At 42.1% G+C, this 18,701-nt stretch overlaps 1 protein-coding gene across 3 annotated transcripts; it reads right to left on the reverse strand.

Moving 5' to 3' along the window:
• Positions 1 to 252: 252 nt before the first annotated feature.
• LOC115577937 (stonustoxin subunit alpha-like) lies at positions 253 to 17,959 on the reverse strand. 3 transcript variants are annotated; one of them, XM_030410796.1, is made up of 3 exons: positions 17,851 to 17,959; positions 2,497 to 2,652; positions 253 to 2,263 (listed from the first exon to the last, which is right to left on the reverse strand). In XM_030410796.1, the coding sequence occupies exons 2-3, from the start codon at positions 2,642 to 2,644 to the stop codon at positions 369 to 371; spliced, it is 2,043 nt and encodes a 680-aa protein (XP_030266656.1). In that variant the 5' UTR covers positions 2,645 to 2,652; positions 17,851 to 17,959; the 3' UTR covers positions 253 to 368. The 3 variants fall into 3 exon arrangements, with proteins under 3 accessions (XP_030266656.1, XP_030266653.1, XP_030266654.1); XM_030410793.1 differs by having other exon boundaries at positions 2,497 to 2,657; XM_030410794.1 differs by lacking the exon at positions 17,851 to 17,959 and having other exon boundaries at positions 2,497 to 2,791.
• Positions 17,960 to 18,701: the final 742 nt, after the last annotated feature.

Here is an 18,701-nt window from a genome sequence, read left to right on the forward strand (position 1 = left end):
AATCCTCCCATTCAACTCCCAGAATGTAATTGATCATCACATTGATGAGAGTTGATTTTCCAGCTCCAGTTGCTCCAAGAACCATGATGGTGCGATTGTGTTTAAAAGACTCTTTCCCAAAACTAAAACGCCTGCAACCTGCAACACCCAGTCTTTCTTCTTCCAGGGGAACTTTGTAAAGAGGGAGAGGACCTGACTTGTGTTCCAGCAGACTGCTTTCGTTTTTAACAGCATCAGCAAGTCGTTCTTTTGGGCACACAGCAAAGATAGAATAGACACTTTCTTTGCTTCTTCCAGCTTCACCACAATCACATCTGACCCTGACGACATATTCTGTCTCTGGCTGAAGCCCTGAAATGATCGTCTTTTCAGTCTTTGACATCTTTTGGTTCCATTGGAGATCTTCCTCTTTCCACCCTGCTGTCTGTTTTGGCGTACTCCACGATGTAGCTCAGGATCTGGACATCTTGTCCAAGTTCAGCAGGTTTGTCCCAGCTAACTGATATCTCTATTGAGTTTGGTTCAACTCGAGGTTTTCCAGGAGGGCTGCAAGGTAAAGTTTTAATGGAACCACTGACTTTATTGGCTGGTCCAACACCTACTGAGGTCACTGCTCTGCATCTGAACTTGTACTCTGTGTTTGGACTCAGATCGCTCACTGTGACTTCTTCAGCTTCTGCTGCCGTCTTTTCTTTCCATCCATCCTGTCCACTGACACAGTACTCAACAGAGTAGGAGGTGATGTTCTCTGCTCCAAACTTTGCTGGAGAAATCTTCAGCGTCACACTGTTGTGGTTTATGTCTCTGACTGTTAATGTTTTAGGCTTTGAAGGAGGCTCAAAGTTCTCAGTGACAGAGAAGCCGTCTTTATAAAGGTAGATGCTTGAACCTTTCTGTGACTTGTTTGTTAAACCAACTGCCAAGAACTTAATGTTCTTGTTCTCCTTGTTGGCCTCTGCGAAGTAGCTGAAGAGTTTTGCTTTACTCCTTCTATATGTTACTTCTCTTGAGGTGTACCATTGTTCCTTCTCTACATCATGAGTACGAGACCGTCGAGCTTCGTCTGGTTTGGTTGTTTCTTCTAAGTACTCTGATAAAGTTGAGAGGTACGGTTCATCACTTCCCAGTGAGGTGAAAACAAAACACACAGTATGATCTGCACTGAGACTTTCCTTGTACAGGTCTGTTTCAGATGAGACAATCTTAGTATTCTTCATCATGTTGGTGAAAGACGTTAAGGTGTGAATTTCTCTCTCTTTACAGTCCATCCACTTGTTCAGGTCTTTGCTGTTGAAAGGAGAAGAATGTCTCTTCCTCAGGATCTCTGCGAGCACAGCTTCTTCTTCTCCTCCTCCTCGGATTGATGGAAGTTTCTCTGCCAAGGTTTGTTGGAATACCAGCTTGAACTCAGAGCACATCTCTTTAAAGGTTTTAATCTTTGTGCCAATCTGTGGGAACTGCTGTGCAGTGGTGGTTTTCAGTGCATCATTGCACCTCATCTCCAGCTCACTGAAGTCCTCCAGGACTCTCTGTGATTCCTGGACTAACTCTACGCTTATCTGACGGACGAGTTTTGAAGCAGAAGAATCTAAACATGTCAGTGGCAACAGCCAGACCTTTACTGGTACGGCGTTTTCTCCGTTGGCTCCCAGCAATGTTGGCAAACTCTGATAGACTTGTATTGCATCCTGAAAGGATGTCGGCATTTTCTGAAGTGAAAAGTCTCCAAAGAATCTGCAGGAGAATTTCTCAACCTTTTCTCTGTCTTTGTCTTCCATTTTCAGTGAACCTTCACCCTGTATAGCAAGACAGGGAATTTTCTTGATCATCACCTTCAAGTTACCTTCAATGTCTTGATGATTTTCCTTTTCTGACACCTCACGGTCAAAGACAAAGAAGGCTTGTGCTCCATAAAGAACAGCTGTGACTACATGTGTAGCTAACCCTTTATCAAAGACATCTGGATGCTTCACATTACCTCTTCCAAGATGATCCATCGACAGTTCTTGGACCTTTGTGGTAGCTTTGTACTTTAGTGTTACTCTGGCCTGATTTTTAGAAGTCTTACTATCGTTCAGGTATTTTGCTGATCCATCGACCTCAACCAGTCCACCCAAGAAACTTGCTTTAAGAGAGGCGTCAACATTTAGTGCTGAAGATTTGTCCTCAATTGATTCAGATGCAACTATCTCAAAGTCAGTCTGAGGTTTTGGTCTTTCTCTTGTATGTTTTTCGAGGTCATCACAGTCCCACAGTGTCATGCCTGCAAAAAAGAATCAAAATAGTTAAACTGCTTTTTATTTTTTAGGAAGGCTTGGACAGGTTAGTTTTCATTGATGAATTTACAGTATTTGTTTTTCCTTTTTTGTAACTTCTGCAAATTCAGATAAACTTGTCTTTTCAGACAGTAGCAGGAGTTGGAATTCACTACTTAGAACTTACAAACACGTATTTTAATTGAGCCACATTTAGGAACCTTTACTTGTGAATCCTTACCAGGAACAAGAGAATCACTGCGGCAGTCGTACAGCATCCCGGGGCTGAACGGCCGGCCGAGCGCTGCTACCTCCACTGCTGCCGCCTCTCTGCTGGTTTTCGGGTCAATTTCCGTCACCTCCGTCGCTCTGCTCACTAAAGCGTCCATTTCTTTTTCTAGACTAGAGAAAACAGGAAGTATGTTACTTTACTTCTGGGACACTACTGATATCCAAACTGTTAGTAATCTGTCACCTTGTACAGTAGAGGTGTGGAAATTATTTTATTAATTGTGGGTGGACATTAGGATCATGTTGTGTCGGAGGGAGGCAGATATCAGCAGCAAGTGAAAAAAAAACAAAAAAAACACCCAGTCTTTAGAAAGCAGGTATCTTGGCTTGTGTCAGACTTCAGAACTTGCTGGGAAACATGAACTGGACAAGACACAGGCTGAGTGTAACTTCTGACTTAAAACAATTATGAATCACATTGGCAGTTTTCACCTGACGCTAACATCTGCAATCATAACGAAAACAGTGAGTCCAACTAATCAGTCAAGAATTGAGGAGGCGCTGTCAACTTTGCTGTCTAACTCAGAGAGGTGTGTGCAGCAGAGTGTTTGTGATCTTTGCCATATTCAATATGTGTCTTGTCTTAAAGCTTCCATTTGAAAATGATATTTTATAGATCACAGCAGAGGAGGTCACAGATACTGGTGTTAATAAAAAATAAAGTGTTTATATTGTAGCCTGTTGTAGTCTGAATACTGGAAAAACCTTCCTAATAATAGGGGGAATTTGAATAATGAAAAGCAGCAATGTACAGTTGCTGAGAACGACCACATGGTTCTGACAGCTTTGTCCATTTTCGTTATGCCCATGTCAATCACGTTGTTTTAACAGCCAACTCAGGACCCTGCAACCTTCCTTAATCCACGCTGAGGAAGCAAGCTGGATTAGAGATATGCGAAACATGTGAGGCTTATATTTAGTGTCTGGGCAGATATAAGAAGTAAGCATATATTGTATGCTTGTGAGCTACAATGATTTGTGAGATTGTGGACCGCTGAGTCCTATTTATTATGGATGTCCCGATCTGTAAGATGATTCCGTTGATCGGAATCGGCAATTTTTAACGTGGACCCAAGCTTGTTTTTTGGGGGTTTTTTTCACATACGAGCATAGCATTACTTTGGCTAACCTGAGGATAAAATGTCTGCAGTGTGGAAATGACTTAAATTAGAAAGCGAAAGTAGTCCAATGGCGACATGTAACAACCGTTTTGCGGAGCTGCAATTAATACTACTCATTTGATGCGGCATATATAAAACAAACACTCAAAGAACACAACGTGTTCACTCTAGAGTACAGGCAAGGACACCAAAGCAGCAAACACTTGCATATACCTTCAAAAGGAAAGAGAAATATCCTCGAGACAGTGACATGGCCACAAATATTACAGAGAAGATAACTGAATTAATCGCTCTGGATAACCAGCTCATCTCCATGGTAGAGGATCATGGTTTTCTTCACCACCTGGAGTTTTTGAATGTCCTACCACCTCAGCGGTATGCGCACTAGTTTCGTGGGTCTCATGAAGCAGGGCATGTAAAACAGGTCAGGGTTTCCCCTACATGTAATTGACTGTGGCGCACCGCCACGGCAAAATAAAAGCTGCCACACCTTAAAAATTCAGGCATAAATAAATCCAGTGTTCGAGAAAGGAAATATTTTACCGTCGTCTTCCACCGCAGTCTTTGACGTCAACTAGCATGTTGGATATTTAGCTTGATAATTAACTAGAAGATTAAAATGGTCACTTAAGCAGAGTCCGACCACATCCGACCCGTTTTCCGACAGAAGCACAAATTACATTCTGTACCTGAGCCGACCCACTATGAATTGATACCGACGGCCGAAGGAAAATTGGACGGACGCAATTTTTAAAAGTGAAAGTAAGCCAGCGTGGGGAATGGGAGTTCTGACCCGATCTGCATCTGTGTCTGACACAGTACTTTATTTTTAACCCGTGCAGGACTTAGATAACTCCTCTCTTGAAACCACGGACGTAATTTTGGGGGGGGGACACAGGGGACATGTCCCCTGCACTTTTTCGAAAGGCTGTTTTGGTCTCCTGCAGTTTTTACTGTTCAAAAACCATGTTACGCTATATTCAACTGAGACGCGTCAAGCACTAGGACCAAGCGGAAAACGGCCGTTCAAGCCGGAGCCCATCTCCCTGAGTTTAGACCCACCCACAAGCTCCTCGATTGGCTCTGCCGTTTCTTGTGTGATTGGCCATCCCCGCTGTCACTCCATCTTGCTTGCACACCAGTCTGCTAGTTGCCCAGGAGTCCTTATTAATCTGCCACTGTAAGTTGGGCGTCTGTTCTACCTGGGTCACGTCCGCTTGAAGGATTGTACTATCAGAGGTTTCATTTACATAAACCTTTGAATTGGTGTCCATGTGCGTATGTGCGTGCGTTATTGCGTGTGTGTTTGGTAATTAGGTGCAGCCAGGATGCAAATTACCAAATATGGCCGGGGCGTTTATTTGTTTCAATCACTTAACAGACCAGGCGTTTAATTCAATAGGGTTAGGGTTGTGCATCTTCTGCCAGTGAAGTTGTTGCGGCGGAGGAAATGATTCAAACTCCTCATCTCTGCTGTCACTCACGGTGGCAGACATTTGATTCTCCATCGCCCTGATCATTTTGCGGGACACTCTCTTGTGGTGTGCCCGTTTGCTGATAACTCATTCCCACATGTTTATCTCAGGCTCCTCGCAGCCTTCTTCTTCCCTCCAGCAGGCAGCCTGGACCTGTTGCTGTCCTCCTCGGACAGACGCTGAAGCTCAGTTTGATTTTTTCGCCCATCTCTCACTCTCTTGGGATCGACAGAGAAACTTCTAGCAGCTGCTTCTCTCAAGTTTTCCTCTGCATGTTTTAAGACAGAAAAAATTTTAATTCAAGTGGTACTTTTTATTTTGTTGCAGCACCGGAGCCATGATCATCATCAGTGTGAGACAGAAAGCAGCATAACACGTGAAAAAGACGAAGAAGAAAAAATGTGCAGTGTCAGTGGTCACGTCTTCTTCCTTGATTTAAAAAATAAATAAATAAATTAGAACCGACATTTATTTGGAACTGGTGGTTATTTTTTTAAAATATACACCTGCACCCAGCGTTTAAAGGGACCCTGTGGTTAATTGAAACGCGGCTATTTGGTCATTTACGGTACTCAAAGAAATGCGTTACAGCCATCCTGCAACACCTTCACTGGCTCCCATAAAATGTAATATTATCATTATTGGTATTATTATTATTATTATTATTATTATTATTATTATTATTATTATTATTATTATAACAACTGTAGAGCCTCAACAATGCAAAGACTTTAAAAAAGCTTATATTTAATGCCAAAGAGATGCACTTATTTTCATGCATTATTTTTATGTTGAAATGCTGCAACTGTTTAAAAAAACAACAACATTTTAGTAAAACCTCGGATTACAAATGTGATTTTATACATCCAAACTCATGAGAATTGTGAAACTAAGTTTGAGTTGGAGTGAAGATGACTAACAAGGTGAAACACAGAATTGGGTGATAATGTTTTGCTACATGCTTCACAACCAGTCAAACCAAAAAAAGGAACAGTAAAATTGAAAGTAGCGATAGAACTAGAAGAACTACTAGAAAACACAGAGAACTGAAAGAGTTGGAGTTTTATTAAAAATACTTGTGTCTCCCCCCACCTCTGAAATCAAAATTTCATTCTTGCTTGAAACAAATCATAAAAATGGCATTTCTTTACAATATTAGACGACTCTTCATTCCAAGCCCATGCAGGGGAGTTCATGATGGCTGTGTGAAAGCTTTATGACCAGAGAAAAAAAATGAAATTCCCTAAGTAGCCTATGACATAAGTATAAATATTACAGTATAATGAAGGCCGAGATGCTTCGCTCTGTGTGAATCACCATCGGCGGAGAATTGCCGAACCACCGCTCCGGAGATAATGCGGAGAGGCGGTTTAAAAACGGCTAGTGTCTGCTGTCACAGTGCAGCGTCACAGACTCACCTGCTAACACAAGGAAGGTGTTGTCACAGAATATGCAGAATAAAGAAGAGCCATATGAAAGTATAGACTTTGTTTCAACTAAATAAAAAAACCTATTAAACAGCTTGGATGGGGAGCCATTTAGCTCAGTTGGTAGAGCAGCGTCCCATGTGCAGAGTCTGTGTCCTCGCTGCAGCGGTCCCGGGTTCGATTCCCGGCCTGGGTCCCTTTGCTACTTGTCACTCCCCCTTTCTCTCACCCTGTTTCCTGTCAGCCTCTTCAGCTGTAGTATCAATAAAGCCATAAAAAGGCCCAAAAAAAAAAAGGAACAGCTTGGATGCAGGTCCTTTTTTCTTCATGCAGCTGTATTATCCAGGAAAATATTAGTTAAGGCCAAGTATCAGATCGGGACTCATTATCGGCAGATACTAAATATCAAAGGACTTGGATCAGGATCGGAGTAAAGAAAACCTGATCAGGACATCTCTACTTTTTATGTGCTGTAAGATTTACATTGTAAAACACTACGTCACGTACAGTGTGAGGCCCAGTTGCTGGACGAGAGGTTTATGTACACAACTCTGTTTACTTTCGATCAACACGAAACTTAACTTCAGACACAGACTGTAGAACCTCCATATCAGATAGAGAGGTTCTACAGTTGAGAAAATGTAGTGGAGTGAATTTTCTCTATATAATCGTACACTTGAACTGATATAGATTTTTTTAGGTGAGCCTTGTTTTAGGTGGTTAAATTTCGCTTTTCCTCTGGACCCCGTTCACTGCAGTACAAATAGGACCGTAACGATACACCAAACTCACGATTCGGTTTGTATCACGATTTTTGACCCACGGTTCAATACAAACCTCGATTCTTTTTTGTCTTTCTAAATTAAACATTTTATTTATGTAACATTTCAATAACTTCTGTATATGATACTTGTCTGATAGTATTGTGGAGGGCATGTCTATCTGATGGTCCGTTAACTGCACAGATCCCTCACTCAATTTAATACAGAGAAATGTCCCACAAAGCAACGTTACAGAACCAATCTAAGGTAACGTAGTAGCTGTAACTGTCTTTGGCAACAAGGAAAAATACCGCAGCTGTACGTGGAGAAGCGTCCTTCCTCCCGCCCGTCCTACAGACTCCTCGTCACTCCTCGTCACATTTCGGCAAAAAAACTTTACCTCACCGAGTGTTTCTGATGAAAAAAAAAAATCCCTGCGGCGGTGGGCTCTCCGGACCGGGACTTCAGTGAACCTTACCCCGGAAGACAGTCTCAGTCGGTTTTGATTGACAGGGGAGACACCGGGGAAACCCCTTGAAAACACACACACGTCGCTTTCTTTCTTTCGCCTTTTTTTTTCTTTGGCATGACGTCACTGCCATGCGCCAAACAAACGACTAATCTACAAGTAAACAAAGCCTTGCAAAGCGTTGCAAAGCAATGTAGTGAAACCAAAACTACCTTTTTTGATTGGACTGTCACTGAACCAACTAAAAGACGCTGACCATGCAGCTTGTTCACCCACAGGTTTCTGAAGGTGGCAGCAGCCGTCGCCATCTTGGCAGTACTTGAGTCTGCCTGATTCCCGGGTAATCAAAGATGGAGGAGGAGGTGGAGCTGAAGCTACCAAGGTAGCTAATGCTAATGCATTTATACAGCTTTATAACCAGATTAAAGACTCCTCGTCGTAGATTTAGGTCAAAGTAAGTATTTTTCAAGTAAATAAAGTAGTTTTACAAAATGTTCACAGACACCTGAGTCATGATGTTCTTCTACAAAGACTCAGATCTTTCACTTCTCTAACAATAATGTAGAAATACTCCACTACAAGTAAAAGACTGGTATTTAAAATCTCTTTTAAAGAGGCAATAAGAACCTTTATATTCTGGTGGTCCTGGACAGGGAAGACAACATTCAGATCAGTCTCATGATTAAAACCTTCATGTGCTTGAAGACATAATACACCAAGTACTTGTTAACCAATCCCTCCTCACACAGAGTGTTTCCTCAGTTCAAAGCGCTTTAGTATGTTGTTGTTGTCCAGTTAATGTCAGCAAGGCAGTGATTTCACCGTTAGACTTCAGTTAATTATTTTAGGTTACTAAAACCAGTTTGTGTCAACAAACACACATACTATACTGCAGAAAGTATTCACTCATCCATCCAAATAATTCAAATCAGGTGTTCCAATCACTTCTATGGCCACAAGTGTATAAAAGCAGCACCTCAGCATGCAGACGGTTTCTCCAAACGTGTAAAAGAATGTGTCGCTCTCAGGAGCTCAGTAAACTCAAGTGTGGTACTGTGATAGGATGCCACCTGTGCAGGGTTCTAAATTAACTTTTTTGATTACCAGCCAATTTGGCTGGTAACTTTCTAAAGTTACCAGCAAAATTTGATGATTTAACTTTCTAAAGTTACCAGCCAATCAGAATTTCCACTAGCCAACTTTTTTCTCATGGTCCTTTACAGCCTCGACTTTAAAATTATTAGTTCCCACCAGTTTTTTCCGTTTTGCACGCATTGTTGTTGATATTCTCAATTTCATCCCCTGCCTCCTTCCTCTTCACGCCCCCAGACGTCTGTCCAACCAACCACTGCTGCATTTAGCTTAAGTTTAGGCTATTTTTTAATTTACTTCAGCTAGCTCCCTCCCTTCTTTTGATAGTTTCTGCTCCATTCATTCATTCTTTTTCTTTTTCTTCTTCTTTGTGTTTTCTGTTTCCATGGTTTCTCGTGCTGGTTGGTTGCACTGCCTGCGCGCAGCCAATGGGCGTCTTATACGTCATCACGTAGCATCACGCCAGAGTTCATAGGAAATGTAGTCAGTACTGCCCAGCAGGGTTGGAATTTCGTCATTTTAGGGGCAAGGCCATTTGGCCTTCACTTCTTTTCCAGGGGCACCAAGGCCACATGACAGGGCACAAAGGCCATTAAGTAAAATTTGATGATTTGCCTTTCAGATTGATACCATAACATCCTTAATTATAATAAGACATGGATTATGTATTAAAATATTCTTTAATACTACTCTCAAGTTAATGTTACATTAGAAAACAGTTTTTTAATGTAGGGTTAGGTGATTTTTGTGATACTACACTGAATATTAGTGTTACTGAATATTTCTCACAATAGAAATTCCCCCAAATTATGCCAAAGCACATTTTTTCCAAACAAAAAATTATATAATGACCAGCAGGAGACCACTGATGTGTGGAGTGATTCTGGTGACACTACAGTGAATGATAGTGAAGTTATTGAATATTTTGAGTAGTTTCTCTTTTCGGTGTTGCACTTTGTAGACGGTCCCTGCGCCCTCGTCTCACAGCTGGCTGACCATACAGACCAGAGTTAATGTCCAGACGCTCGTTTAGATAAAAATACGGTTGTAGCTTGTTGTCTACCTTAATATGGTAGGAAAGAGCCGTCGTTTGTGTTTTAACCAGATTTCACTTATGAGTTATTGATCCGGTAAGTTTGAATCTGTGAATATATTTCCAACTATACTGAACTAAATCTTACCACATAAGTCAGTTACGTATCATGTCAAACCGGCTGAGCTCGCTCGCTGTGCTGTAAGTTTCGTTCTTGTGTTTTGAGACGCTGCTGCTGTTTGAGAGGCTTTCACGTGAGATCATCGTGATGATGAGACTCCACCTGCGCGAACCGTGGACTCACTGAAGTTACTATGAATGAGTACTGTGCACTCAGGTGGCTGTAATTCACGATAAGAACATTACGCTGTCCGGCCACGGGCACAGAGGCCACTGTGGCTGTACGATGATTTTTTTTTCATGGGGCATCAAAGCCAAAGTGCGGGCCACCGTGAGATTCCCACGCTGCTGCCGAGGGAGTGAGAACAGTAGAGCGGCTCTGATTGACATGATTGCCTCATGCATCACCAGCCAAACTGGCTAGTAAGTTTTTATTAACACCCGCCAAAATGATTTTTAACCCGCATTTGGCGAGTTGGCGGGTGTTAATTTAGAACCCTGCACCTGTGTAACAAATCCAGTCGTGAAGTTTCCTCACTACTAAATATTCCACAGTCAACTGTCAGTGGTGTTGCAGCAAAGTGGAAGCGATATGCGCAGAGTGCGCAGAGGTCCCCAACTTTCTGCAGAGTCAATCGCTACAGAACTCAAAACTTCATGTGTCCTTCAGATCAGGTCCAGAACAGTGTAGAGAGCTTCATGGAATGGGTTTCCATGGCCGAGCAGCTGCATCCAAGCTAGGGCTGCACGATTCTGGAAAAAATGTGAATCACAATTTTTTTGCTTAGAATTGAGATCACGATTCTCTGGCCCGATTTTTTTCACAAAATGTTTATTGCACTGATGAACAGAGGCATACTACTATGCCTCTGCCATACTACAATTTTTTTTTTTTTGTATGTTTTGTTGAAGTTCTATCATTGGATGAGAAATGATTTTTACAAAAAAAAAATAAATAAATTAGGGCATCCTTTAATCCTCATGTTGTACAGTGTTTATTGTGGCCATATCCTTGGCTAGGTGATATGTGATAGCTGCTGTGATCAGCTTTATAAAACGGAGGCGTAATATTCCTCCTATCTATCTATCTATCTATCTATCTATCTATCTATCTATCTATCTATCTATTCCAAAAGCCGCCTCTGGGGTCGGCGTAAACATATGACGTGACGTGAAGCCTGAAGTTGGGCTGTGAACAATTAACAACGAATTTGTCTTCAAAATAACAGCTTTACATTGCCATTGGAGTTTAGAACTGGGTTCTTAGCGGGGTGCTTTTAATTTGAAAGTAGCTACCGCTCCTAGCTTGCGCTACAACAACAAGCTAGAGATCCAGGAGCATCTCCTGGATCTCAGCTGCTGTCCAGTTTCCATCTAGCAGGCGAGGTGGATCGGCGGACCAAAACAGACCCTCAATTTGCCGCCCTCTGTCTAAAACCGCGGACCTAGCCGCCAAAAGGACGGGCAGATTGGCGGCTTGCTGCACTGTCTAAAAACGGCTTCTCACTCACTCCTTCCAAACACTAAACTGCAGGCGGGCTCCCTCCACTGAATCACGTGTTGTAAAGACGATTTACCATAGGTTGAGGGAGGAGGCAGCGGCAGTGCTGCATTTGGGGGCGCTTCAAAAAATCCAGGAGGAAAATAGGAGCATTTGTTTGTGATTCAGCTCGAGACATAAAATGCTTCAGAATCGCCATGTGTGGAAATGAGATCAGGTGTATGTGTGAATCGAGATCGCGATTTTTTAACGATTTTTTGTGCAGCCCTTATCCAAGCCGTACATCAGCAAGTGCAATGCAAAGCGTAGGATGTAGTGGTGTAAAGACGCCGCCACTGTACTCTAGAGCAGTGGAGACACCTTCTCAGGAGTACCGAATCACGCTTCTCCATCTGACAATCTGATGGACGAGGGAGATTCTGGTGTGGGGTTGTTCTTCAGGAGCTGGGCTTGGCCCCTTAGTTCCAGTGAAAGGAACTCTGAATGCTTCAGCATACCAAGAGATGTTGGACAATTCCAGCTCACAACTATGTGGGAACAGTTTGGGGATGGACCCTTCCTGTTCCAACATGACTGTGCACCAGTGCACAAAGCAGCTCCATAAAGACATGAGGAGAGAGTTTGGTGTGGATGAACTTGACTGGCCTGCACAGAGTCCTGACCTCAACCTGATAGAACACCTTTGGGATGAATAAGAGCTCAGACTGAGAGCCAGGCCTTCCCGCCCAACATCAGTGTGTGACCTCACAAATGCGCATCTGGAAGAAAATTCCCATAAACACTCCTAAACCCTGTGGAAAGCCTTCAGAAGAGTTGAAGCTGTTAAAGCTGCAAAGGGACCGACGTCCCATTAAACACTGTGGATTAAGAATGGGATGTCACTTAACTCCATATGCAAGTCAAAGCAGGTGAGCAAATACTTTTGGCAGTATAGTGTATGTCAGGGGTCATCAACTATATTTGTCCAAGGGCCAGAATTTTTCTCTGCGCACACTGTAAGGGCCGGATGCTCATAAAATAAAATAAATAAGAATTGTGTCCTAAGTAGTATGTTATTATTCAATATATCAATTTTCGTTATTTTTTAGCCTCTGTCAGTGTTAACAAACCCTTACAATTTTATAATTATTTAATATTATACAACAGTAGTTCCGACCAAGCAATCTGATTGGTCAACAAGACATTTAGACTGTGCTCAAATCAGCATGAACAGCACGCCTGACTCATTACTCAAAATATTACTTCCGCCAAGTCTGTGGCAATAGTATCCATCTCCATGGCAACATAGTAACTGTCAGAGCTGAAGCAAAAAAAAATTAAAGTACGGCTTGAAATTCAAACTTTTTGCCATAAAATATGCAGAAGAAAAGTCGGGAGAAGCAAGCCGCTAGACGTTTTCTCTGTCAACCCCAAGAGAGTGAGAGATTGGCGATAAAAAAAAGACACGGAGCTGAAGAAGGAAGGAGCCTGAGATAAACATGCGGGGGATGAGTTATCAGCAAACGGGCACGCCACGAGAGAGTGTCCCGCAAAATGATCAGGGTGATGGAGAAACAAATGTCCGCCACTGTGAGTGACAGCAGAGATGTGGAATTATCTGTGAATGCTGGTCGGCTGAATCGTTCCTCCTCCCACCGCAACAACTTCCCTGGCAGAAGGATGCCAGAGAATTCACCGAGAAGCTGGAGAAGTTTGTGACATTTTCATCCCGGATTTTTGAGAGGGAGGAATTAAACACCTGTCCCAAATAAATGCCTGGTCTGTTCAGTGACTGAAACAATGCCCCGGCTATTATTTATTTTCCCTTCAGTGCGAGAGACACTATTGTGGCCGCGGTCAAAACGTTTTATAAGAAATATAAAAGAAAAAAAATCAACATCTTTGTTATAACTTGGGCGATAAAATAAGCCTTTTCTGTTTATCTGTGCAGTATTGATTAGTTCTGGAAATTCCGAGACCGCGATAAAACATTAACGTCAGCTCAGAGTTCACTCTTCTGTGACTAGAAAATCCTTTCTGTTGCTAGGTCGTTACTAAGGGTTGGATTATTTGATGGAGTGGTAAATTACGTTCCATTACACATATGAGTCAACTGACGTGACTGATTTTGTTTCAGTTATTAGTCAGACCCCATGTGTTTCCATGGAAACGCGACGCACACTCGCAAAAACTTTCAAATTTGAGAGCAAATTGTTCCATCAACATGGATATATTTTGATTTTCATCTTATTTGTGTTGGTATTAGTTGTAGCACTTCAGTGCTCATGACCGCATCACTGTCGTGCTCAAATGACGTTAAAGCACGGCCTTGAGGGTAAATTCTTTAATTATTATCTTCTATAATATTATCAAACATTACGGTCAAGTATTTAAAAAACTCTTTTTGACAGTTTTCAAATTTATATGTGCAATAACTGTGTTGAATGAAAAAAAATGCATATTGCTGTTACATGACTTTTCTAAAAGTGTCTGTATTTTATATTTAGACTATTTTTTAAATATAAATTACACACACACAAAAAAAACAACCAAGAAAATATGATGTGTTTTACCTATTTCGACCATAAACAGTCATATTGACCACACATCATTTCACAGGGTTTGCTGCTTTCATGGTCTCTCTTGTCTCTAACTTTGCGAATTTACATTGAGTTTAATTATTATATAGTTGTCTTATATTGCCTGATTGGCACTACACCACGGGCAAATATTGTATTGGTTTGTATTGATTTGTTGGATCACAGGCTACTTTAATTTGATGTAAAAAGTAACATTTAACTGAGGCCTGTCACTTTTATTTGTCATGAGAACTGTTTGCTGATGTGCAAGGCTTGCGATTACTCTGTTATGTTGATGGTTGTTATTGAGACAAGAAAACCGCAGCTGTGCTCAAAGCCCAAGCAAGGGACAATTTTGACATTTGAGAAAAATGAGCATGTGAAACAATAAAATATTGTATGATCAGAGGAGTCTCGTTTGCCGACGCGAAGCGCTGAGGGCGCAAAGACTCATGGGAGTGATTGTTTTGCGTTTTTTCCGACTGTTGTTGTTGTGATGTGTTTCGATTTGATGCCTTGTGTACTGTCTGATTGTTGCTGTGTGCCCCTGTTTTGTTCCTAAGATATTTGGTTGTGAATTGGCAAAAACGTAGAGTTTGCAGAGTGGCAGCATGACCGAGTATTAGAAAGACGGATGACTATATTCGTCAAATGTTTATACAGTTATATTAAGCCATGTGAGGTGCCTGTTCATCACTCTACCATTGCACAGAACATCTGTTAAACTTAACGGTAAGTTTGCTGTATAAGCCTTTTCACGCGTTGTTCTTCTAAACTGTTCTATGAGATTAAATTTGCGATTGATAGCAGGTTATGACGCGCGCTGATTTTCAGAAGTATTATTCTGCGGGCCGGATGGACATCTCTGGGCGGGCCGGATTTGGCCCGCGGGCCGCCAGTTGACGCTGACCGGTGTATGTGTATGAATTAGAGGTCGACCGATTAATCGTTTTGGCCAATTAATCCGCACCGATAGGATGTTTTATAAGTATATCATTTATATATATCGGAATCAGCGGAACTTGGCTCTGATAGTAGCCGATGGCTGCAGTTTTTTTCCACAGCACCATAAACTGTTTCTTCCTGCCCTGCTCGCTGTCTCTCTGATCACTGGGGGGCGGGGCTGGTCCTCTCTCTGCTGCTGTGTGCAGCGGCAGAGAGAGGAGAGAAGTGACCAGGTGGAGAACGCAACACACGTTACTTTAAGAGCAATAAAACCTTCACGAGTTGAAAGTCAACAAACATAACCTCCTTGGCAGAGGCAATAAGTACCACTTGTTCAACAAGCATTAACGTGCATCATATTTCAGCATAAACAGCGACATTACCACCGGCACATTTTACACGATCATAGTGCTTGTTAAGCTAACAATTAACAGCTTGTTAAGAACACGCTAAAATGAAAGCTGTCTGTGTGTAGTCTGTTCATCTTAGTTTGCCATGAATCTTAAAATTTGGCAATTTCTTGTAAACTTTAGCTGCTGCCCCCCCATTCATTTAGGAGTGGCGGCTATCGGCTTTTTCCTGCTCCAAACTATCGTTATTATCTTATATTTGCGTGGTTAAATTTCGCTTTTCCTCTGTTGGTTTTGATTGACAGGGGAGACACCAAGGAAACCCCTTGAAAACACACATACGTCATCATGACGTGTACCGTCACGTCTCTTTAGGAGCCGCAGCGCCGGCTTTCTGTTTGAATTACGCAGCGGTTCGTCTTTACAGCGGTGTTTCGCTCTGTGTGAACGAACAACGGCAGAGAATTGGCAAACGACCGCTGCGGTGTTAATGTGGTGTTACTTACAGCTAACAGGGCTGATCTGGACTGGAAGTTGTGTCGTGATTCTGCCTTCTCACAGCGCGAGACAGGTTCATGGATCTGAGGGTCGCGATTTCAGCTTTGATACGTGTATCGTCACAGCCCTAAGTACAAAGCTGAACGTCTGGGCTGGAGCGGCTCTCTGCTCCTCCAAACTGAGGCTGCGCTGATCGGTGATTACGGTAGGAAACGGATCGACTATATCAATAATTATCGATATCGACTGATATGAAACACTTATATCATGATACATTTTTCAGCCATATCGCCCAGCCCTAGTACACGTACACTAGGAGTGTAACGGTATGGGATTTTACAGTACGGTACGGTGACGGTGTTAGTACAGTATACCGCAGTATTTCATGGTGACAGTATTTTTTCCTTCTTTCCTTCAATCTCTCGCTTTCTTTCTTTCGTCTTTTTTTTCTTTGGCATGACGTCACTGCCATGCGCCAAACAAACAACTAATCTACAAGTACACAAAGCCTTGCAAAGCGTTGCAAAGCGATGTAGTGAAACCAAAACTACCTTTTTTGATTGGACTGTCACTGAACCAACTAAAAGACGCTGACCATGCAGCTTGTCCTGAACTAAATGGAATATAGGCCTACATTTGAGCAGCACACAGGTAGGAAACGCTTTTTCAATCTACTGCTGCAGCTGTAAAATTAGATCATAATGAAACTGAGTGACGACTGACCACCACTGATCTTAATGTGAACATGAAGTGAAATGTTCATTTGTGAGTTCTCTACTCGTGTAAGTGGAGTTGCGCCGGCAGCGCCGCATAATATTAAAATAATTAATCAATTACCGTCACCGTGAGCTTGGAAATCTCACCGTGGCTTTACACCACCATGGTATACTGAAATACGGTATACCTTTTCATCCCTAACGTTCACGTACATTAGGGGTTACGCAAATATACGTATGAATCTTCTGAGTGACTTCTTGGAGACTCATGGTTAATAACCTCGCTATACCATTTGAAATGTGTGCCTTGTGGGAACCCCCATTTCATATTTTACACATGCCTTGTGGTAGCACCGTTACCTTTGCGGAACAATACTTTGTATGTATCCAAAATTGCACGTGAAGCCAACAGTGTTGCACAAACAAGCGGGATTTGAACAACACGATGGTTACAAGTGACTACTTTTGTGTGACGTATTTACGTCCACCATTTTTTAATTCAAGATTCAGCAAAACCAGAGACATAATTTATGAATGTAACTCTAACAACAGCTCGTGAAAAGTCGAGGAAAGCAGAGGAAAGAAGAGACGTAAAAAGAAGTTAAGCTAGAACACATTTTGTCGCGGCTTTCCAACACAGCTGACAGCTGTAGGTGAGTAAAGTGGGTCTTACCTTTAGACCGGTAAGTAACATCTAACCTTGGCTGTTGACTGAAACATGTCTTTAATGTAACCAAAGACAACAGAAGCTCTCACAGTTGGCATGATGTGACCGTTTTCTTGATACTGTGGCGTCGCTTAAACTGAGGTAAGTGAGCTATGTTTTTTACTTGTACACAAACGGCACACAGTTTGATCAGCTGTCAGAGGATTACTCAGGAGTCTAACAGCACAATTTCCATAGAAAAAGATGTACACGACCTGCTGAGCAGCAAACTGTAGACAGACTCAGTGAGCGATTAGCTGCAGAACATAGTGGAGCGTTTAGCAGCTAAAGAGACAGATATCTCCCTCAGGAGCTGGTGGAGACCAAACACAGAGCTACAACAGAGAGAATATTGGACTCAGATTGGGGCTGTTGTAAGAGCAGGTTTATCCGTCTTATAAACATCAAAGAACCTCCTCCTGACCAATAAACTGTGAGATTATGATTACAAAATGCTCACATAATAACTAAATTAAGAACTGGTTATTAATCTTGTTAATATGATTATTTACCTGAGAATCAGAGGGCTTACCTTCTTCACCTGTTTGTCTTCAGAACATTTCATTCAGGTTTGTTTCTGTAGTTGTTGAGTTTCACAACAGTGAAGTCTGAAGTCTGATTCACATCTTCAGCAGCAGGAAAGTGATTCTTCTGACTGACAAAGAGAAACAAGACATTACGGGTTTGAGCTAATCAATGTGTTTGACATGTCCAGGCAATGTTGGAGGGTAAACTTTCTTAAATCCAACAAAGATCTGGACAGATCCACTGATGTGAGCTTGTGGCCTCCACACAGTGATCAGTGATGAACACCACCTGTAACTCCACTAACTACTGGACTTAATGAAATGCTCATTAGCTTAGAAGTAATTCTTTGAATGGTGCAGGTGAGTGGAGCTCTATGTGAGCTTGTCTTCTTACAATACGATATGATTTATTGTCTCCTGTAGAGAAAATCTGACTTGGATGCACATTAATGCCTCCAAGTTAAAAGGAAAATAAACTACATAAAACAAAACAGCAGCAGCTGTGTCAGTCACAATCAGCTGCACATCCCAAACATTACACACACCTGTAATAAAGAACACACACTGCATGAAAAGTGTTTTTTTCGGCAGTATGCGGCACTGTAGATTGACGTGGAATTTCAGGTTTGCGGCTGCACGTGGCAATTTGCAGGCAACATTGAAAACTGACGTGAATTGTTGGAAATTGACGTGGGCCTTACTTGGCAGTTGTCCCCCAATGACCCCCCTCCCCCTGATTCTAGGGGAGGCTTTAACATGTAAATGAAAATGCTGTGAGCTATACAAATGCAAATCAGGGTAGCAGGGGGAGTTTTACCCCAGGTGACCTTTTTCTAAGAGGTGTTAACTTCATTTT

The sequence above is a fragment of the Sparus aurata genome, unplaced genomic scaffold, assembly GCF_900880675.1.
Source record: "Sparus aurata unplaced genomic scaffold, fSpaAur1.1, whole genome shotgun sequence".
NCBI lineage: Eukaryota > Metazoa > Chordata > Actinopteri > Spariformes > Sparidae > Sparus > Sparus aurata.

Coding starts and splice junctions, on each gene's coding strand:
- LOC115577937 (XM_030410796.1), bottom strand. CDS start 2,644: ATGGACGCTTTAGTGAGCAGAGCGACGGAGGTGACGGAAATTGACCCG. Junction 2,264..2,496: donor CAGTGATTCTCTTGTTCCTG/GTAAGGATTCAC, acceptor TCTTTTTTGCAG/GCATGACACTGTGGGACTGT.